This window comes from Rhopalosiphum padi, chromosome 4, assembly GCF_020882245.1.
Source record: "Rhopalosiphum padi isolate XX-2018 chromosome 4, ASM2088224v1, whole genome shotgun sequence".
NCBI lineage: Eukaryota > Metazoa > Arthropoda > Insecta > Hemiptera > Aphididae > Rhopalosiphum > Rhopalosiphum padi.
Window position 1 is genome coordinate 42,040,428 of NC_083600.1, and position 22,996 is coordinate 42,063,423.

The 22,996-nt window shown below is 28.1% G+C and overlaps 3 protein-coding genes across 5 annotated transcripts in view; 1 reads left to right on the forward strand and 2 right to left on the reverse strand.

Annotated features, from left to right (window-relative positions):
- The window catches only part of LOC132930238 (zinc finger protein 865-like), a 39,643-nt gene extending 30,437 nt beyond the window's left edge, over positions 1-9,206 (forward strand). For both annotated transcript variants that reach the window (XM_060995991.1, XM_060995990.1), the window contains one exon: positions 1,592-9,206. In XM_060995991.1, coding sequence (XP_060851974.1) covers positions 1,592-2,303 — 712 coding nt within the window. In that variant the 3' untranslated portion in view covers positions 2,304-9,206. The remainder of the gene's footprint in view (positions 1-1,591) is intronic.
- A 2,925-nt stretch (positions 9,207-12,131) lies between these two features.
- On the reverse strand, positions 12,132-13,155 carry LOC132930561 (small ribosomal subunit protein uS3m). Its single transcript, XM_060996495.1, has 3 exons — positions 12,907-13,155; positions 12,616-12,821; positions 12,132-12,514 (listed from the first exon to the last, which is right to left on the reverse strand). The coding sequence occupies exons 2-3, from the start codon at positions 12,803-12,805 to the stop codon at positions 12,225-12,227; spliced, it is 480 nt and encodes a 159-aa protein (XP_060852478.1). The 5' UTR covers positions 12,806-12,821; positions 12,907-13,155; the 3' UTR covers positions 12,132-12,224.
- A 565-nt stretch (positions 13,156-13,720) lies between these two features.
- LOC132930559 (probable E3 ubiquitin-protein ligase HERC1) overlaps positions 13,721-22,996 on the reverse strand; it is a 31,476-nt gene continuing 22,200 nt past the window's right edge. The window contains exons 46-63 of one of the 2 annotated variants that reach the window (XM_060996494.1): positions 22,767-22,960; positions 22,495-22,710; positions 21,328-21,452; positions 21,095-21,263; positions 20,688-21,010; positions 20,309-20,612; positions 20,134-20,250; positions 19,866-20,042; positions 18,856-19,514; positions 18,611-18,769; positions 18,353-18,541; positions 18,070-18,288; positions 17,737-17,997; positions 17,326-17,533; positions 17,067-17,260; positions 15,977-16,263; positions 15,574-15,727; positions 13,721-14,492 (exon numbers count right to left, since the gene is read on the reverse strand). In XM_060996494.1, the coding sequence (XP_060852477.1) occupies positions 14,277-14,492; positions 15,574-15,727; positions 15,977-16,263; positions 17,067-17,260; positions 17,326-17,533; positions 17,737-17,997; positions 18,070-18,288; positions 18,353-18,541; positions 18,611-18,769; positions 18,856-19,514; positions 19,866-20,042; positions 20,134-20,250; positions 20,309-20,612; positions 20,688-21,010; positions 21,095-21,263; positions 21,328-21,452; positions 22,495-22,710; positions 22,767-22,960 (4,171 nt within the window). In that variant the 3' untranslated portion in view covers positions 13,721-14,276. Of the gene's footprint in view, positions 14,493-15,573; positions 15,728-15,976; positions 16,264-17,066; positions 17,261-17,325; positions 17,534-17,736; positions 17,998-18,069; positions 18,289-18,352; positions 18,542-18,610; positions 18,770-18,855; positions 19,515-19,856; positions 20,043-20,133; positions 20,251-20,308; positions 20,613-20,687; positions 21,011-21,094; positions 21,264-21,327; positions 21,453-22,494; positions 22,711-22,766; positions 22,961-22,996 lie in introns of both variants that reach the window. The other variant, XM_060996492.1, reaches the window with a different exon arrangement.

The following is a 22,996-nucleotide window of genomic DNA, read 5'->3' on the forward strand; positions in this document are numbered from 1 at the left end:
TTCGTAGTCGTCCTGCAGAACACCGCCGCCAACAGTGCTCTATAATTTTCGTTTTTGAACTAACGTTCGTTCTTGTAACTGTCGCACACTTGGAACCCCCCCCCCCCCACTGCCGATGTTTACGGTCGTGTGCCCGTGCCAACTCTATATTACGATAATAATATAATATACAAATTAATATTATATACAAAACGAGACTCGGTGTTATTATTTAAACGCTAAAATATTATAATATGTATCCTTTGACGGTAACGGAATAAAATATTATCGTAACCACGATAAAGTGTCCACGAGGATTATGCTAAGTTGATTTTTTTATGATTACAAATAATATTATTCGCGCACATAACACGTTTTATACAAATCATTGCATGTACATAAAATATAAATAATAATATAATATATAACTATAATAAATTTTCGACATTATTATGGTACTTACGTATGATACTTTTTGAATGTGCGCGAAACGTTTGATTCTGTGTAGACATGTAAAATACCAAACTAAATTGTTCGGTATCATTTTAAATTTAAATATACATGAATTTAAATAAGTTTGTGGCGCGTTAGGGTTGACATTATATTATATCGTATAATAGCGCGGTTACTATACAATGCAAGTGCCAAATGTAGCCGGTCAGGGTACAGATTTTAGTTACGTATGATTTTATTACTATACGGTTACCGCGAATGCGGTATTCGTCATTGTGTATATATAGGTACATAATATTGAATAGATTTACAACGATATCGGCGTTAGTATTGAATATCAAATGGTCCATGTCCAGTCATTTGTTATTGAACACAGCCAGTGATATCGGAATAAAAAAAAACTTCGTTAAACCGTTCAATCTTCTTTGAAGTCTCGATAAAGTCACCCATATGGCGATAGGTATAGACACCATCATGACTATCGTGATAGTTTTTACTCTTATTACGGTTTTGCGCCCTGACGTTTTTCTAATGGTTATTGTCAACCACGGGGACATAGGCGTTTTTCATTTTACGGATTGATCGATCGGGCCTCGTAAATTTCACAAGTACAATAAATTCGAGTATTCACCACACATTATATATGGGTATAGGTACTACAACTGCTGTAATACGACTATATGGACATATAAGCGTGGGAGATGATTAGGTCTGGATTAGACACTTTTCGAAAAAAATCGTTTAAATGATAGTATATATAGCGATTGCGCACGGCCAACATTTTCCAAACTAGGAATTCCAGTTACTAAGTAATTGATATCAAAATTTATCAAAAAAAGATAAATTATCAAAATTATTTGACTGATATCAAAACAACGAATGATCGTGAACGTTTTTTACCATAGACAATAATTACTTTTCGTCTCGCGTTCGATCGATCCATAACATCGACTGTTTGTAAGACGTATGAGACCATCGGTACAAACGGGAAATTTGCAATTTTTTCGAAATTTTGTCTTTTCAGTGATGATGGTATACTACAGTCTGACGATAAAAACAATCGTACTGCGCAATATTAAAACGATTACAAATTTAACGAGAACCTTAATATGTCACGAGTGTCGTAAGTGTACGTACATGTTGTGTGTGTTTTTCGCAGGTATCTCAAGTCGTTCAAAAAGCATCGGCTCAACCACGCGCTGGAGAGGCTACAGCGAGACGTACCGGCGGCCGTGACGGCGGCGCACAGTGACGACAGCCGAGACGTGCCGGCGACACCGACCGCCGCTAAGTCATCGTCGTCCGACAGCCAGGTGACCAGCACGAACGAAGTGGTGTCCGCAGTGACGTCGGCGGCCGGACAGCAGAAGGCGGCCGGTGACGCAGCCGCCACTTCGCCGCCGTCGCTGTTCAACATGCTCAGATCGAACGCTCAACGCACAGCCGCCGCTGCAGCCGCCGCCGCCGTGGCTGGGTCCACTCCAGTGGCCGTTGTCGCCGCGGCGTCCGCTGCCGCAGCTGTGACGACGGCCGCCACCGCCAACAACAACAGCAACGGTAATGGCATTAACAACAACAACAACAACAACAACAGCCGAGACGCCAAATCGTTCGCGTGCCCGTTCTGCGGCAAGTGCGTCCGATCTAAGGAAAACCTAAAGCTGCACGTGCGCAAGCACACGGGTGAGCGGCCGTTCGCGTGCCTGTTCTGCGGTCGCGCGTTCGGCGGCAAGAGCGATCTGACCCGACACCTGCGCATCCACACCGGCGAGCGGCCGTACCACTGCGAGATGTGCGGCAAGTGTTTCGCCAGGGCAGACTACCTGTCCAAACACCTGACCACGCACATACACAACAACCATCAGCGTTGAACGCCTGCGACTATATATTATAAATATTATAGCTTCAATATTCATACCATCGTCGTGTGTATGACGTGTTGTTGTTGTCATCGTCGTCGCCGTCGTCTTTATAATTAATTTTATTATTATTATTAAAATTATTATTATTATTATCATCATTATTATTATTATTATTATTATTATTATTATTATTATACTAATATTACTCGATCTAGAAAAATACGACGCGTGCCCCGGCGCCATGGTTCAAAACGGATATCCTCTTGGCAAATACGTCTTTTGATTTTCTGCTCGTTTTCAACACGTTGTTCGTTTCCGGTGGTCTGTTTGTAACTCAATGGTTTTTTTTTATTTGTAATTATTATTTTCTATCTATCAATACATTTTGCTATAAAATATTATACGCCCGACAGTTATTATTGTGTCGTCGACGTCGGTCGATTCGGTTTCTGAGCGCCGCTCGGAGAAAAGCTCAATTTTTTTAACGTGATTTTATATATACCTATATTAAACCGCACCGCCATAATATAATAAATAATATGTCCGGTGATTTTTATTATCATAGATTTTTTTTAATTCGAAACGATTGATACTGACCGATAGCGTATAACCGACGTGTAATGTTCGCGATCATATGTTATATTATGTTTGCAATCCATTTTGAACCATTGTCGTCGTAAGGAGGAGAAATCGAACGTCGAAGAACGACAGCGGCCTATAAATATTTTAATAACATTTTATTATAATAATAATACAAAATATTTTAATATTTTAATATATATATATATATATAAATATAAAAATATATACGTGTATATACACTACGTATATATCGAATCCAACTCAATTGTACACACGAAAGATAGCAACAACAAAAAAGAACTAAATTATATAAGTATATATATAATTATAATTCTCTAGTCATATAAATTAACGTTTATATTTCCTTTGAAAAAATCAAAATTGTTTTTGTTTATGTGATCAGACGTACGGTTTGTTTTTTATTTCGTAAATCGTCGTGCTTTTCTCTTTAAAATGTTTGACATATTTATATTGTTTTAATTTTTGTTACTTTGTATGTATATCTATAAATACGTTTACTCGCATATTCACGGTCGGTTAAATTCGTTCGCGATTTTTGATGTGATAATTTTTATTTTATTGTATTTTTTTTTTTTTTCTATAAACTTGTATGTGATAAATGTGAAATTACATTACGATAGTGATCGGGGGCGTCACAGACGAAGTCGTGTGTCTCGCACTCTCGTCGTACGTCCCGGAGTGATGTGTTATAGAACTCGACAATTCGACATTTATATTTTAACGGAAACATATTATTATTTAGATTAGGATTTATTCAATAGGGCTTTTATGTATTTGTATTTTTTTTTTGTCTCTCGTAATAAGCATATATTTATCTTGAGAAATTGTCAAGGAAATGTCATGTGATTGTATCTGTGATAGAAACGGTTAGGGAAGTGATATGTATTAAAACGTCGAACCATTAAAAAAAAAAAAACAAAAAAAACCAAAAAAAAAACAAACAAAAATAGGGAATATTATTATAATAAAGTATATTATTGTGACTGCGATTGTGATAACATATATAGCAATTTGTTACCCATATTGTTACGTCGCGAGTACGGGTTATGACCAGATATATAGGTGTTATAATTAATTATAAGCAGAGACGAGGAAACGGGTGATAATAATGGTATTGTGTAGATGTAAGTTTGTGAATTTTAATAGCGAATTGTAATAGTGAATATATTATATGTAATATTACATATATTATGATGTATTATGTATAATAATACATACATATTTCTATGAATGTATTATTATGAAGGTATTGTAGAGTGTTAGAGTGTTTTGTACTATCTGAAACAGTATAATATTACAAAATATTATGATGTTATAATAATTATTGCTATTTTACTATTATTGTCAATGATGTGCATTTATGATAATACGATACGGATAATAAATAGACTGAGATTTGGGTGGCCAGACCTGAGCCAGAGATAACATGACATATGTAAACATATAGGACATATTATATATTGTACAATTTAACTAAGAAGATAAATATTGCTCAAAAACAGTATTAAAACACATAACTCACAAATCTCAAACACACCGCGTATACATAATTAATTGATAAATATAAATAATAAATATATTAATTGTAATAGTCAAAACTCGTAACTGTAATAGTACAATTTTTTCGTAAAATGTTTAATTATTAAGCTTTTTTACAGCTCTACCTCATGTTTATATAATGTAATAATATATGTAAAACAGTACGATATTTCACAAATACTTGTAACAAAAGTACAAAATAGCCAATTTTTTTTGTTAATTAACTCACCTCTTTATATATTTTTATTTATACTTAACCTTAATAACTTATTATTATTTCTTTTTTAAATTTTTATTAAGTTTATATGTTTTCCATCAGTACCTCCGTTGTTTTTTTTTTTTTTTTATTAACTATTATTTTAACGACGTATAAAAGTGTATTGATTCTGTACAATTCGATAAAAGGAAAATATATATATTAAATATAAAGAAATGTATTAAACAATTTTCGAAAATTTCCAAACATAAATAAATTTTGAAAAAATATAATATACTTAAGCTTTTTTTATACATATATAATAAAAATAGAATAATAAATAAATTTAGTCATTTTAAATGTTGTTTGTTGTTCGTTAAGCGTTTTCATGTTACTTTTATTCATCCGATTAGCGTGTTAGAAACATTATTATCATTATGCTAGCTGTAACCGAGTATATGTAATATTATTATTATTATTATTATGATTATATAGTCACATCTGTGTAATTTTTTTCAAAATCTTTTTTTTTCATCGTTATTATTATTTATTAATTTGACACTGTACTTCTAAATATAGGTACATATATTATTTTAGACGCATTGTTTTATACATAGGTATATTATATATAATATATATTGTATTATTCTAGGATAATAATGGTGTTAAGGGTGCAGGCTCAGGCGTACTTGGTACTTTGTATATGTATATAATATATATATATATACTCTTGCCACATTGGACAAATTATATAGGCGAGATTCCGGAACAATGGCTGTGTTTAATTATATATAATATATAATATACATTATTAAGTAATCCGATATGATAAATTAATACGAAATTGATATGCGAGGAAAATAACATACATACACACACATACATTTACATACATATACATACATACATGCATACATACAGTATATACGTACTGCTGGGCGATATCTGTGAGGAGGAGGGGGTGAGAAGGGACAGTGTTATTATTATTATTTCTTACTCATTCTAATAAATATAATATAGTCATATATAGGTAGGTACTATTTTTTATTATTTGTGATTTGATTTTTTTTTTATTATTATTATTATTTTTAACAAAAATAACGCAAACGCCCTTGTGATATAGGTACATTTATACATAAATCGGTTTTGCTCAATCTCGCATTGAGCCTATTAACAATATATTTATTCATTTGCAATTCGATATGCTGTTTTACCGCATTAATGATCGTTTATAATATTTTAATATAAAAAAAAACTATTATGACATTAATAAAAATTTAATTTTTTAACTTTTTGATCTATACTGTTTTCTAGGGAAACATAAAAAATTATTCCGCTCTTCATGATTGATCTTTAATTAGGTATATATAAATGCCTGCCTTATCGATCGTACAGTAAACGCGTTGGAGTATTTTCTTCTCTCTTTCTCTCTCTCTCTCTCTCTCTCTCTCTCTATCTATCTAACTAAACACACTTACATACACACACACACATACACACTTTCTCTCCTTATTTTTTACTTACTCGCGGAAAACAAACGAGAGAGACGTTTCGAGGGTACTAGTACAATTTGTAAAAATGGAACCGTCGTCAAGGTGTTTATAATATAACCATTCGTATATATACCTATATATTTAATTAATTCGTTATACTCGTTGCTGCAGCGAAGTATATGACTTATAGGTATGCTCATAATATTTAGTCACGTATAATAATAAGATTTTTCTAAAAAATATATATTGAAATTCTGTAGATGTAAAAATATTTAATACGTTTACACTTGTTTGTTATAAAGCGATTATAGCGAAAACGTTTCGTTTTTATTACTAATTGTGTACAAAAATGTTGTTTTTTTATTACTATTATTATTATTATTATTATTATTATTATTATTATTATTATTAATCATCTTAATATACCTTGATGACTTATAAATGTATATCGTATAGGTATGCACATATTGTTAAATTTCACGGAGACTGGAAAAATAATGCAATTCCACCCGTAAGCTAATTATTATTTGAACTAATACGCGAGTAGTTTGTTGTCGATTAGAATGTTTGTTATTGTAAAACACAAGATATTTATAATAGTATGTTTATAGTCCGATTCGCTTTACCCATAAAGTAATAGTATCTACTTGTTATTGTAACACTGTTATACAGTTGAATAATAATATTAAGTAATTATAAATGCACTGTTCGAATAAACTATACTATGAAAAACCTTATGTAGCGTACCGCCTCACCGTTTACAATATAATATTATACATAATGTTCACTTCGGCGTCATATGGCCAAGGAGTAAAAATCTAACTCGTCGAGTTTCTTGATTTTATTCTTTTTACCTATTAATAGATATCGGTAAAAATGTGTTTCTGTATAGTTTTAATTCAATCACTTTGAATACATTCATTACCATATAGTAAAAATACGTGACTTTCATCAGAATTTCTAAGTCTTTTTTAATAAATAATATATTATAAAATTTGTAATCTCCATGTAAAAATACAAAATCCATCCACAATCATTTCGCTGTCTCAAGTTCGCTGATGATAAATCCTCCGTTGTTAACAACAACAGCGCCGGTACCCATTTAATACAATGACGAGGCGTGTGCCTACGCTGTAAACATAACTACCACAATTATTATACGATTATATAAAATAGATATACCTAAGTGTATACCCACGCACTGCAATGGTGTACCCATACACGATAGATATATCGCTCGGAAAATCTGTCTCGTAAATAATCTACTAGACAATATCGAGCTGTTCGAACAATTATAATATATCAATTTGTTTCAATTCATATTCTATCCATACCATGTAATTCATCAATCACTCTTACCTTTTTTTTCATTTAAAAATTAATTTTAACAATTTCTGATTTTTTGAAATTTATAAACACACTAGGTAATTAAACATCATATTTTCAAATTATTAAGATTTTTCGTACTATTAAAGACTAATGGAGTGTCTTGTGGTGATAAAAATCTCCATTCTTTAGACTATTTTTACAAATTATAAATATTTACTAAAATGTTCAAACTATCATAGCCTTTATATCTTCCAAATCTAAACTCATCTCGTTAATCCTTAATGCATGCAATAGTCCTACATAAATTTAAAGAACTCTAAGACTGTTCTGTAAAAAAAATTATCAGGTAAATTATTTACCTCCAAAAGATACTTCTTAAGTATTAGTAATATTTCAAAAAATCTCAATAATTTGAAAATATGGTCTTTAAGTGTATTTAAAAATGCCAAAAATCATAATTTGCACAATTGCATAATTAAAAATGAATAAAGTTTCATGCTGTATATTAAAACCGGTTTACCTAAACCGATTAATCATAAGAGTATTGTTCGAATAAACGCAGTGTATAAAATAAATATTAATCAAGTAACTATATATTTACTTGATTAACTCGGGCGTTTAAAATCGTGTTCGTTATTTCCGTCGAAAAACAAACCTAAATATTTCAAACAGATTCCATAATTATTGTGCGGTAATAATATCGTTCTAGATTGATGTTCCGCGATAGGTGTCAGGTTATTGATAGAAATGAGAAGTTAACTGCAACGGATATTCATTAGAAATGTCATAAAATCCAATGTTATGAAATACCTAATAGACCCAATAATACACAATGGCAGACTATGAAAACGGACCGGATAAACTATTGTATACCGTCTTGGATATACTTAGTGATCTTGTTAGGATACTCGTATATAATGCACGGTTATTTTGAAGTTGCATAGGACATGTTTCCCTCGAATAATTTGTAATTATACTTATAACGAAATAACTCAAATTTTGTTCTTTAAATAAAAACAGAATAACATAGTTTTTTTTTATCTAATAAATCACATTTATTTTTAAGTTTTAACAATTTTCGAACATGACTTCAACATCAATATTTTTCTCTGCGTCCATAAACGGGAATGCTTCCAATAATTATTTGTATGAACAGCCACAGCCCACCAGGAAAAGTCCTGATATTTCGCGGGCATAGTTCGCCACTGCAGTAAAATTATGCAATTGCCTAGCTATACCGGACTATCTACATATTGTGATATATCTTGTAACAACTTTTACACTCGATTATATAACAAAAAAAATGTATATATATATTATATTATGTACATTTTTTATTTATAGTATACCTACGACAAAATATTACATTTATTTGACTATTATATTACATGTATTTAATGTACAATAAAATACGCGTATGGAAGAACGAATGCGATCGTCGATCATCAAGCGTTGAAATGTGTATTAAGTCTACGCAGTATTTCCGTCTCCGTTCGTAATTTACGATAATAATATTATGTATGTGACATGTATGTAGGTAATGAATACGTTTTGTAGAATGTAATGCTTGTATATACGTTACAATTCTTCAATTCGAGCGTGTATAATTATATTATATACTATACTGTATTTCTTTGTAATTTGTATAACAATTGTTAAAATACATCATCGATAAAATGTTAACGAAATGTCTTATATAATGCATATTTTAATAAAATTATAAAACAATGATAAATGTTTTTGCTCTAAAAAGATGTTTGTTTTTTTTCATTTTTCAATTTCAATATTTCATTTTTAACTTAAAAAGCCGTGGTAAAATCCAAAGATAGCGTGTTTGACTATACCTAACCTATCCTATACCTAAACGATCTTGTGCACACTTGAATTAGTTAATTATTGACTTACTCATCTTTGCATTCTACCATATAAAGTATTAGTTATTAAACCATCATTTTATAACTTCACTTCCGGAGGTCTGTCAAGCCTGAGATATAAATTTAGAATAAATTCTGGATCTTTCTTCGCAATACGACATATACAAACCCTAAGTTTTCAGACAAGATGATAAAGCCACAAAAATATATTACTTTAGTTATAGGTTGCTTACCAAACAGCATTGCTGAACAAACCTACTTGTCATCAGCTGTGTATAAATAAGCGCACTGATAAAAATTATGAGGTCTATGTCATAATATGAAATTATGAACTAAGAGAGTAGGTACTTTATTTTACTAATTGTTTTAAAGCACGATCAATTTCTAAGTGTAAAAACCACTCACTTTTTGTATTCTTGTTCGAATCACAGATTGTCAACAGTCAACATATTTTATAAAATCAACGTGCCAAATCCGTAATGTGTTTCAATAATACAATAAATTACTATTTTGATCACCCGGCGATATGTATAGGCAAATCAAGTACACTATCGTGGATTTGTGTAGGATTTATCACTATTGAAACGCCTAAATGTCTAATCGCATAATAAGCCATAATATTATTATATTAAAATTTAATTTCAAATAATAAAATATTATTTATAACCATGATAACAATTTTATATGCAAAAAAACACGCAGATCTCATGCATCTATATCTCCACTTTAACCAAATATTTGCCATTTGGTATGATGCTGATGAATTCTATGCATTTTGTGTTTAATTTAACACTAAGCTCGATCAACACCAAACCTCATAATCAATACCTAGTAAGTACCTTATTAATAGCATGTCTAATTTTAAATTAAATTTATAACACTTTTATGATTTTAAACATTGTACATTTGTATATTTTACAATAGAATCTTTCATTTATTATTATTCTACTAATTATTATTTATAAAAAAATATATAACAGTTGTTAAACTTGTTAAATTGTATGATAATAAATAATAATCAATATAATAATGAATTACCCACAAAATATCGCGAGATCAAAATATCATAGCTAAAATATTGCATAGAATAAATTTCGCCAGTATAAATAAACAAATAAAGCAGAAATTTAATTATGATATCGGTAATATATTAAACTCAAATAGACAATTTTATACATTTCAAAACATATAATATTGTTATACTAATATATATAGTGGTGTATTGATAAAAAATGATAAAAATATGTAAAATATAATAAAATTAATATAAGTAATAAAAAAAAGATGTGTACTAATATTAGTTAATAAATGTAAGTAGATATTAAATGCAATACCTTGATCGAATGTATATAAGGCAATACATAAAATGACTAGAAAATAATAAAATCATATATGTGAAGGATTTACCCATTTACTTTCTGCTCAACATCCTTCAATCAATTAAATTATAAATGGTTGGAGACGTCAATTAAACCTAACTAAAATTAAAATAAGTCAAAATATAGTAGGAAATCCAAATATGCAAAGAAATAAAAGTAACTAGTTAGTCAGTTGGACTGAAAAAGTTAAAAAAGTAGTTGGAAGTTATTGAAGTCAAGAATTCAAAAATTATCTTCAAGGTATTGCAATTGCATTTAATTATTTACTTACATCAATTTTATTATATTATACATATTTTATCAAAACTACTTACTTTATATTAATATAACAATATTATATATTTTGAAATGTATAAAATTGTCTATTTGAGTTTTACCTAGGTGTATATTATATTATAATTAAATTACTGCTATATTTTATACTGACAATATTTATTCTATGCGATATATTGGTTCCGTGATATTTTAGTTGCAATATTTTAGTCACGAGATATTTTGTCGACATACTTTTAATTATTTACATCAATTTTATACATTACAGGGAGTTGGATAATATGTAATAGTAATATTTTTAAATTTTAATACATGAGAAAAATGTTTTAGGAAGTCTGTGACTAAGGTTTTTATTACAATATAGAAGCTATATAATAGAGTCAAGGTTCTCATTATACATACTTATTACGTTCAGTGGAATAGTCAACTTATCAGTGGCGTAGCCAGGAGGAGGGCTGAGGGGCTGCAGCCCCCCCCCCCCCCCGAAATATCAAGACAATTTAAAAATTATTTTAATTTTTAATGGTCTATGAAAATCATTACAAAAATCTTAAATTGTACCTTGCAAAAATTGATCAGCCCTCCCCAAAAAAAAATACTGGCTACGCCACTGCAACTTATAAGTAACTTGTTACTAACATTTTCTTACCAATTTATTAAATGTACAGAATATAGCATGATTTTGTATATATATTTATAGTGTAAACCTGACTTTACACTAAATAAAGTTTAAGCCTTCTTCTTGTTACCATTATAATTATTATTCCAAAAATTTCATATCATATAGTAAAATTATTTGTACACATTCAAAAAATTGTTCTATAAATCAATTGAATCCCAAGAACAAACAATTATTAAACACCATATACAATCAATACATACATACTCATTATTTCACCACATTTACTTTTTATTATTACTTTTAAGATAAAATCGTCTCAAAACCTTGAAAACTGTAAACTTGTAGATTATAAAGTTATAACCAAACAATTAAAATTAGCATTTTTTAAAAAAACAATTAGATTTTATGAAAATAACTGTGTTTTATCAAACAAATCTATACTTGATAATCAAAAGTAACAAAATTAACAAAAACTGAATTAGTCAGATTATGATACCAACTTTTAATGTAATATACTTTCTAGAAAAAATAAATGAGTATTTATTTATTTAATATTATTACATTAAACATCAATATTGTTTTAAAATTCTAATAAGCACAACAATAATTTATTTCCAAATGACTAAATGTATTTGAATACCACAGCAGTTCGGTCTTCAACAGTCTGTAATTCTAACTTGATGGGACATTGCAGCCAATAGCTTAAAAGTTCTTCCGTATAACCAATTAGGAAATATATTTTGGTTACACTAATTTTCTGCACTGTTATAGCAGCTATTCTTATAATGTTATGTTGTCTTTTTATGATTATTTCACTAGCAATTAAATCATGCCAAGTGCCAGTCATGAAACGACGAATGAACTCGTCATCTATTGCAGTCTCAGCCGGTCTTAAGCCATCCAACATGTTGCCTAAAAAAGAAAGATTGAATTAACATTCTATACAAATACTAAACAACAGTGTTAATAAAAAATTTTTAATTTAAGTATTCATTTTTAATTATTTATCGTACACGTGTTCCACGAGTTCCAACCCTTGATGTGAGCAATAGTGTGTGGTGGTCCAGCCATCTCGTAAGTAAGTGGTTTGTTACCCTTAATAGATCGTTTATAACGAGCTGCTTGTACATGTTTGCATCGAGAAAGGACCAAATAATTATTCTTAACAGGAAGAAATCGGGACAATTTGTCAAACAGCATCATAAATTCTTGAATTCTTCTGTAAACAAATAATGTTATAAATTCAATGGCCTAGCATATTAAACAATATATTTTATGTTGTATATTCATTATAAAGTACTTACTCAGAATTTTTAGTCACTAAATTGTTCAATTAAGTGAAATTTTGATTCAATAACTGATGGTAATCCGAAATCGTTGATACTTTTATTTAAATTTTGATTTTTGAAAATACGGCTATATTATAATTTAATCTATTTAGCAATTTAGCTTAATCCGTATTCCGTGATTATAATTTATAATATATTTTTGCGGTATTTTGAACCATACAGTAATAATAGTTTTGAACACGACGTTTTAAGATAGTATCACTGGTATCACATAATAGATTGATAATCGGAATCACGATCAATTTATTCTTTTTATACATTTATAATTTTTTTATCACATTCCGGGAGAACTAGTCGGAATGTAAACAGATTTCCCAGATAATAAAAAATTGTTATACTATTCATGTGTTATTTGGCTACACTGTTTATCAAGAATCTTTTTGAACAGACTTCTATATTCTGAAACTTCAAACGAAAAGTATCAATAACATATTATAATAATATAAATATATAATAAATTAAGTCTGTGTTGTATTTGTATACAGTCAACACTCAACAGAATAGAGAGTCTGAGTAGGACGTAGGTACAGACCATAAAAACTGACTTGAGAGTTGAGTTCATGAGATGTTTTTGTTGGGTAGGTACTCGTGTGAAGTACTTTGACGTCGTGAAATCTTAAATCTCAATTTCTATTGAAGACACCGTTCTGGTAACGAAATTCGACCGTAAAAACATAGTTTCATATTCCCCATTTTCCCCCACCGTCGTTATAAGTAGGCTGACAAATTTTCTAATAGGTACAAGAAAAAAAATTTTGAATAATACGTGTATAATTTAAATTTTTTTAAATATATTTTAAACCACGACTTCAACAAAGTATAATTAAATATTTAACTATTTTAATGGAAAAACATTTCCCTATTTCATAACATACCATCGTGAAACAATATGCTGTACTGTCTGTACTAATTCATTTATTTTCATAATATTTAGCATAGGTAACATTTCTGCAGGTTAAGAATGAGACACTGCAATTTAAATAATTAAATACATACACTTAGAATAGGTACATATCTTTTTGTTACTTTTGATTCAGTGTAAATCATAGTTACGTAGTTAACAATAATAATTTTATAATAAATTCACTTAGTTTTTTTATCATTTTATAAAACAACAATATTTTATTATAGAAAGTTACATAAACATATTGCACTAATTTACATCTATATTTTTTATATATATACATATCTTATGTGTTGAAAACCTCATACACAATTTTATTTCATACACAAAAAATAAATACGTAAAAGAAAACTTACATATTTATAAAGATTAAATTCCTAAGGTAAAACAATATTTAACAGGTTAAATAGTAAACACTGTTTTAGCTTTCAATTATCATTTCTAAGTCATCGTCAGAGTCAACATCTGTATTTCTAAATAACATATAATTATCCATATCTATTGTCCGGCAGTTATTAATAGCATACTTGAGCTTTTCTTCAAATACTGCACGACTACTGTAATCAGTTAATCGTAATTGAAAGAAGCATGTCTGAGCTGTGGGTAATCCATCTTTTTTATCTTCAACTTTGATAATCTAAAAATTAAATGTAATAATTGTAATAATTATTATTACAACATTTTGTTGGTAAGTTAAAATGATATACATTTATTAATTATCACTTCTAATAATATCCATAATTAAAACATTTGTCATGCCACTTTTGTACATAATTTTAACACTAAATAATAAACTTAAATTAAACATTTATATCATAGAATTAACTGCAATTTTCATAACTGAAATCACCATTTATTGCTCTAATTAAAAATTAGTTTTATGTGAATTGTATACAAGTACAAAACTATTAATATTTCAATATTTTGGTTGAAAATTAATATCTAGGTTGATACCAATAATGTCTTGGTAAATAAAATCATAGTCACAATAAGATTAAGAATTAATCAAATTTTAAAAAGCCTAAATTATTACATTTGTATTCCTTTATTAACATACACTTGCCTCAAACTTAAACTTATATATATTATGCATACATAACAATAAAGATTTAATTTTGAGTAATGGTCTATTATAGATAATAGGTTTGTAATGAGCTATGTTAATTCAAAATTTTCAATAATTTCTATAAATCTATCAATATTTATAACTCATAATAATGTTATACTAAGTAGTAGATTTAATATTACTATATTATATCTATACTATATTTTTGTAAAACCGTTTTATTTTGGACTATTATTATTTGTATAAACTTTTTATAACTGAGAAAATACTCATTCAAATTTTATAATAAGATGCAAAACGTCCAAAAAAAAAAATTATTCATTTAATTATTTATAGTAAAAAAGTGGAATTCTCATTTGAAAAACAGTAGTTTGTACTCATATAGAACACTTCTTAAGTTTTTTTTTTTATATGCTATACTGGTCTTTAAGGCTCTTTTGCATGTTTCTATCAAATTTATCCATCCATTCTGGTCTATTGCGTCATCCAATTATTTCGGATTGAAATTGAAATTTTAAAATTAGTAAAGCTATTTGTTGAGGTTTTAAGAAAATATATTGAATTTCATAATACTAAAGAGTATATACCATATAAATAATTAATATACAGCCAACATAATATTTAATAAATAAGATTTATTCAAAAAATTTACCTGAAAATGTTGAGAAAAATCTGATAAATTAGATGGAAGACGTGATCGCCCACAAACAAATCGTAAGAATAACACTTTTTCAGAATCCAAAAAACCATTTAAAATGTCCCATAACCATTGGACCACTTGAGAGTTTTCGTCCATTTCTCTATACCTGTAAAAAAAAAAAATTAATGTTATTTACAATGATGTGTAACGGAAAAAGTTTTAAAAAAGTCTCAGGAAGAATGAGTTTTGAAAGCTTAAAATTCAGAACGTTTTAAATAAAACTTTAATAATAACCCAATACATAACCGCAATGATTCGATAACGCGAACAGGTCTTCTAGGACTTTACTCCTTGAAACTTTTCCTTATCATCATACTATAATAGATTTATAAAAATATAAAATATACAAAATTACCTAACAATGGTTTTCAAAACTGGTATGGATATATTGGGTAGTCCACAAATCATACGTTCTAAATTTTCGGCAGTTTGAAATGTAAGTAACGGTAAAGGTACTAATGCAGAAAGACCTCTTCTCACTGCTAATATTTGTTCATCCATTTCATGAAATCTTTGTTTTAGTGCTAATTCACAAAATTTTAATCTATTGGAATATGTAACTGATACATAATGGCCATTTGTAATTAATGGCACAGTGTTATCCATCCAATCAGTACCAGTCATATTTAGAAAAGGTATTGCCTGAAAAAAATCAATCATTATTAATTATCAGGGTTCAGGACTTATAGCATTTGCATATCCTTCATAAATATAGTAAAACTAAGCAGTGATAAAAATACTTTTTAAAGTACAGATAATTCAAAAATAAAATTTTATTTTAACTATTTTAGCATATTTCTAATTTTTTTACTATATTGAAGTATATTTAACAATTTTTAAAAATTTAAAGATAATATAATTGTTTAAAGTTTATTAGTTAAAATATTGAATGATTAATTACAAAACTTTGTTTTGAGAATAGTGATACTATTTGTGTAGCTATCTATCAAAAAAATTTTGCACATTAACGTGATGTATAAAAACTCAACAAAAGCAATTTGAAATGATCAAAAACAATGTAGTTATCCAAATTGAATAATCCTAATAGGAGTGCTTTCCTGTTTGAAAACATCTAATAATTTAATACAATCACATAGGTAAATATTTTATTAACACCAACAAATGTTAAATGTTTAATAAATATTTAGCTATATTATATATACAAATATATTTTATTATAAAAACAAATTTTTAAGAAATTTGATTTATAAATTTATAATAATATTATTAAAATATCTAATAAAAATATCAAAAATCTTTTTTATATCTTTTATTCTAATAAATCTTTTTTGTTAATTATTTTTTAAGTATTTTTTTTCAATTTTAATGCATATTTTTAAGTTTTATGGGTCATATATAAACGCATATTTTAGTGTTTTTTAGTGCTACAAGTCCCAAACCCTGTTAATTGCTTTTCAAGGCAAATATATTACTATATTTTTTACCTCTTCAAAATTCTCTTCAGTAACTCCAGTGTGATGTATATTTTGTATACTTGTCAAGTTTTGTGCATAGTAAGTATCATTTTCTTCCAAATCTGATATGTTTAATGGTTCTCCAATAATCATTTTCCAAATTAAAGGTGACAAAGGAAGAGCTAAGGGTTTCTTAGTTCTAATAGCAACGCCAAAAAGCATTCCTGATAAATAAAAATCAAGTTAATTAAATAAATATAAATGAAATTAATTAATTAAAATCACATACCAAGGAATTGAAATTGTTGTAGCTGTTTAAAATGATTCATTTTTGAATTAAATACAAATCGATCTTGATTATAACCTGTTTCATTTCGGCCATTTGGTGTCAAAACAAGTAATTTAACAGTCTGTGTTTGAAGTTCTTCCATCATCTGTGCAATAGTATCATCAAATACACCTCCTGCATCATCAGCTCCTTCGCCCACTAGTTTTACCTATAATAAATTAAGAAATTATATTTACTTGTAATAAATCAAAAAAAAATCTAATTCTTTGATTTTTAAACTTGTCAGTGTATAAAATACATTTCTAGTTTTGTCTGTATGTATGTATTGTCTAATAATGAAATATTTTTTAAATTGTCGATGAAAAATAAGATGTTTAATAATAAAGTAAAAGTAACTTTAAATTGTATTACCTTCCAAGCTCTAGATGGAAGTCTGAGTAATTCTGCATTAATGTTGACAATTTGTTTCGCAACTTGTTCAAAAATACACATGCTAGTACCATTACTACTTAAACGTTTAACAATTATTTGAGGACCATAATTTTGACCTTGATTCATTGTACGACTAATAACTTTCATTAATGGTAATTTTATAATTTTATTTGTATATAAACATTTAAGTCTTTTATCTGCTAACCAATGCCAACGTTTAATGTTACTCCAATCAAATTCCTATGCAAGGTAAATCAAAAATTGTATTAACTTGATTAGAGCTAGATAAATATAATAAGTTCAATTACTCACAGTAGTATTAAATGGAATCATTTGCCAACATGTATATAAAATATTTGAGAACTGTTGTAAGCACTTCATTCTAGCAGCAATTGATGCAATTTTATATTCTTGTAAATATCCATATTGATAAGGAATTGATGTTGGTAAATCATTATGGGAAATATTTGTAGAATCCCTTGAAAATGGTTCTGCTGTCCATGCAGCACAATGAGTACGACTAGTTGCAATCTTAAATAAAACATTTAATATCAATTAATAATTATTTACTAACTAGAATTAATATTTATTTTACTTGTTTAATATTTTTATCTGATAAAACTGGAATAATAGTAGGCTTTTGAACAGGTAAATTATGACCAAATCCAAGAATACCTTCACAGTTATTACCCCAAGCCCATACATCACCACGAGCAGTTAATACTAATACATGATCTGGACCAGTAGCTACATCAATTACATTTTGACCTTGGAATTCAAATATCTATAAGTAAAAATAAATTTTAATAAAAATAATAACTTATTTAGTACAATAGGTTATTAAGTTGTTTACATTTTCTGGGTATAATCTTTCAGTATGTAAAACATCTGTTGTATCTTGTAAATTATCCGAACCACATGAATAGAGTTCACCGTCTTCTGAAAGGAACATTGTAAACCCATTACCACAGTATGCTTTCTTAATATTTTTTCCAGTTAGTGTAGTGATTACCTAATAAAATAAATTTAAATATATTTAAAATAATTCTTTATTAATGAGTACCATAGTAATTACATATTGTTATGACATATGCTTACTTGTGGAACATAGATATCTTTTGTGCTTCCAATTCCTAATTTACCACCTTCTCCTTCCCCAAATGCCCAAACAACATTGTCACCAATACAAATAGTATGATTTTGTCCACATGCAATGTGTTTTATATTCAAGAAGCCTTTATGAACAATTTTTGTTGGACGTTTTTTGTTTATATGTCCACCTAAACCTAATTTACCATGTTCAGCACTTCCAAATACATAAACTTCACCATCTTGGGATAATACAGCACTGTGTTTATGTCCACAAGCTACTTGAATAACCACTACATCATATAGAGATTCAATAAGTTTTGGCTTTCTCTGTCGCTCATTGTTACCATGCCCTAGTTTGCCAAAATCACCATCTCCCCAAGAAAAGACTTCTCCAGTTTCTGTCAAAGCTAAGCTATGTCCATCAGAGCCAATAGAAGTGGATAGTTGAGTTATTACAAATCCTTGTAAAGCTGATATCATGGTTAGATTGGGTAGGCTATCAGAATGTCCATGACCTAGGCGGCCATAATTGCCTTCGCCACATGATAACACTGTTCCTTGGCTAGTCAAAACAAAAGTGCAGTTTTGTCCACAAACAATACGTTGAGCAATTTTAAAGTTTGGAATTTTAATAGGTGACCATATATTAATACATTGACCAACAGCTATAAAACACAATATAAGTAAATAAGAACATTTTTTTTTTATTATTCACAACTATTTAGAATTAAGGCCTTGTTAGTTATTGATGACTTTTGCTTTTTGTTTTTAATATTACACAATAACATAAATTATGTATAAATTAATTTAAATCGATAATACATTTAAAGTATATATTTATTAACATAATTTTTTAGTTATATATGTAATTTTATTTATTTTGATTTCAAAATATATTTGCATCTTTTGAAAAAAATGTAAAGCTAAGAAATCTTTTAAGTGAATTTTTTTAGTTTTTTTTAGGTCATCAACATCCCGACCCTTAGTTATTAATTAAAAATTATTACACAATATACCAGTATCTCCCAATTGTCCATTTCGACCATTACCCCAAAGGTAAGCATCACATTTGGTATATGGTTGCCAATCATGAGGAGTTGTATTAAACCATTGAATAATTTGTTGATCAGCTTCTATAGTCCACTTATTATTGCTAATAGCTTCAGACCATAAATAATGATCATCATTTTCTTCTAAATTATTTTTAAAACAAAAATATATATTTATATGTATGTTAAGCATAAGATTTTAAAATGTATATTAAAATAAAACATTGGATTATACCATTTAAGCCAGATGAAAAGTAGCTAATAAAAGTCTCGGGAAAATTCTTTCTTGTTAGTAAGGCTTTAGCAGTATTCAAAACAGTGATTAATTTTTGTAGCCATTGCCATTCTTCGTCTGTTTTAAAATTAAATACAATTAACCTTTAACTTCAAAATAATAATAATTAACATACAAAATTCAATGCTATGACTTGTATTTGGTGGTACAAATGGAATACAAAATGTTTGATCTGGCCAAATTTCTAGTGCGATCGCAATGAGTCCTTTTAAATAATCACTATATAAAAGGCGATCACCCATTAGCACTTTGTGTTTCTCATGGTTCATTTGTAACTGCAGTAGGTCAGGTAATGAGTTAACAAATTTACAAAAATATTGAACATCGTTGAGTCCACGACGATACAAAGCACTTCGAGCATTTGATTCAAATCGATTATGTGTAAGATTATCAGCACGAAATTGTATCACCGTTACATCCTAAAATACATAGTATGAAACATGCATATAAATAATTAGTGTTGAGATGTAATAATACGAAATATTTCTAATTGCCTTTGATCGAGCAAAACAAACAGCAAGTCCAAGTTGATCATCCATCCAACATAAATCATCTACACCACCAGATCCAGTATGCGTATTCAACAAACTTCCATCAAACAACGACCAAATATTTACCACACCACTACTTCCTTTGCTACACCCTGTAGCTAGTACTAATCCACTATCATGGATACTCATTGAAGTAACAGAATTAAACATGTGTCCTTGAAATGAGTATAGTATTCTGGGTTTTAATTTAGAAAATGGAGTAGGTATTAACCAAACATTAATGGATCCAACTGTAGTACCAACACAAAGTAACAGTCCTTTATTACCTATAAATACAAATACAAATTGTAAATAAAATAACATTATGTATAACAAACATAATATTAATCACTTAATATTGTATTACTTACCTATAACAGGCGACCAAACCACACAAGAAGGCTCATTTGAATGATTTAGTTCATGAAATATTTCCCAAATATTTTGTTTTTTAATCCAGAGTCTAACAGTAAAATCTTCTACATTGCTTACAGATAGTATATCAAACATTTTAGACCATTGCAAAGTAGATATAGGGCTCTAAAACATATTTTTATATTATTAATAAGATTTTTAATTATTTTACATATTTGTATTTAATTACTTGACATATTGTTAATATTTCAGGTTCAGTTCTTGTTTGAATTTTACCCACTGTAATGGCACCAGAAGAAAACGCTATAGCAAATGGAGCCAAATTATCATGCCATGCTATATGAGAAACTGGAACTATAAATATACATATAAAAAAAGGTTTTTATTAAAAAATGAATAACAATATATTTTGTATTCTAAATTGTATACAAGCTTACATAATGATTCCTAATTTATACAGCATAGTCAAGCACAGGTTTTGCTATTTTGTGTATGTATTTGTCTATTACCATTAATAGTAAATAATAAATAAAAATAAAAAAAGTAAATAACAATTGAAAATTTGTAATTGATAAATTAATGTGTAAATTAATCAAATATTTTGTGAGATAACATTTTAACATAGTAAACAGATAAATTAATTTGGGGGATTAATCTTAAAATATAGTTATATGCATAGTATAAACCAATTTATCTGAATTCAAATTAATTTATACCTGAAGTTAATATACATACATTTTAGTTTAATATCAATTCATCAGTTAACCAAAAACAGTTAAGTAAGTTAAGTTAGTTCACTTTTGAAATGTGCATTAGAAATAATAGGATGTACAAAATGCATTTAAATAAAACCTACTATTACAACCAATTAAGAATAATGAAAGCATTATAATAGATAATTCTATAATCAATGGTGATAGGTACCAGATTATTAATTTGAATTGAGATAAATCTATTTAAACTGTACATTTAGATGTAGCAAAACATAAACTGGTCTAATAGAAGTGTACTATATTAATACAATTTTAGTTGTGGATATAATATACTTGCATCCTTAATCATATTAATTCAATAAAAATCATGTTAATTTAAGACTTAAGTTAAACTTATACCCAAATATCCTAGTCTCGTAATTAAAACTCATGTGTATATATAATTATACTACTAATAATTGTTATCGTTGATAAAAAGCATGATTGAATAGTTATACTAGTTACTGACCGGTATTTAATGTTAGACTATGACCTGTATTCCTTATTTCTATTAATATGCCAAAGCTATTTTATAATATTGTTTAGTAAAACATTTCATTGACATTTTTATATTATTATATAATTTTCTAGTATCATATTTTAATAACACATTATTGAATGAAGTACATTTTTTGTGCACAAACCTCCAGGACGACAAAAATCATTAAGTTTCTCATATGTAATTTTATTGAGTGAATCAACAATAGCTATATTCACAGAACCATCAACACCTCCAATTAACAAATATTGTGAATAGAAATCGTAAGAATTTTTTGTTAATGTTCCAGACCATGCTATAGCTGTTATCCAAGCATCTTGAGTATATGTCGATAAGCAAGTTTCATCTTCTTGAAATACATCTGTACATAAATAATATAATAAATAAAATAATTTAATAACAAATAAAAGTACTGACGTCTTTGAACTGTATAAATATTAAGAGTTCCTTCCATTGATGCAGCAATACATAACCCAGAAGGTGACCATGCAAGTTTTGATATCAATTCTCCATTTAGATCATTACCATACAATTGTGTGGATTTAAAAAATAATAGTGTTGTCTCTAAACTTAATTCATTATTCCATAACCTCATTGTTCCATCAAATCCACTAAAAAAAATTAATTTCATTTTAAATATTTGGAAA

Coding starts and splice junctions, on each gene's coding strand:
- LOC132930561 (XM_060996495.1), bottom strand. CDS start 12,805: ATGATGCTGTTTGACAAATTGTCCCGATTTCTTCCTGTTAAGAATAAT. Junction 12,515..12,615: donor TTGGAACTCGTGGAACACGT/GTACGATAAATA, acceptor TTTCTTTTTTAG/GCAACATGTTGGATGGCTTA.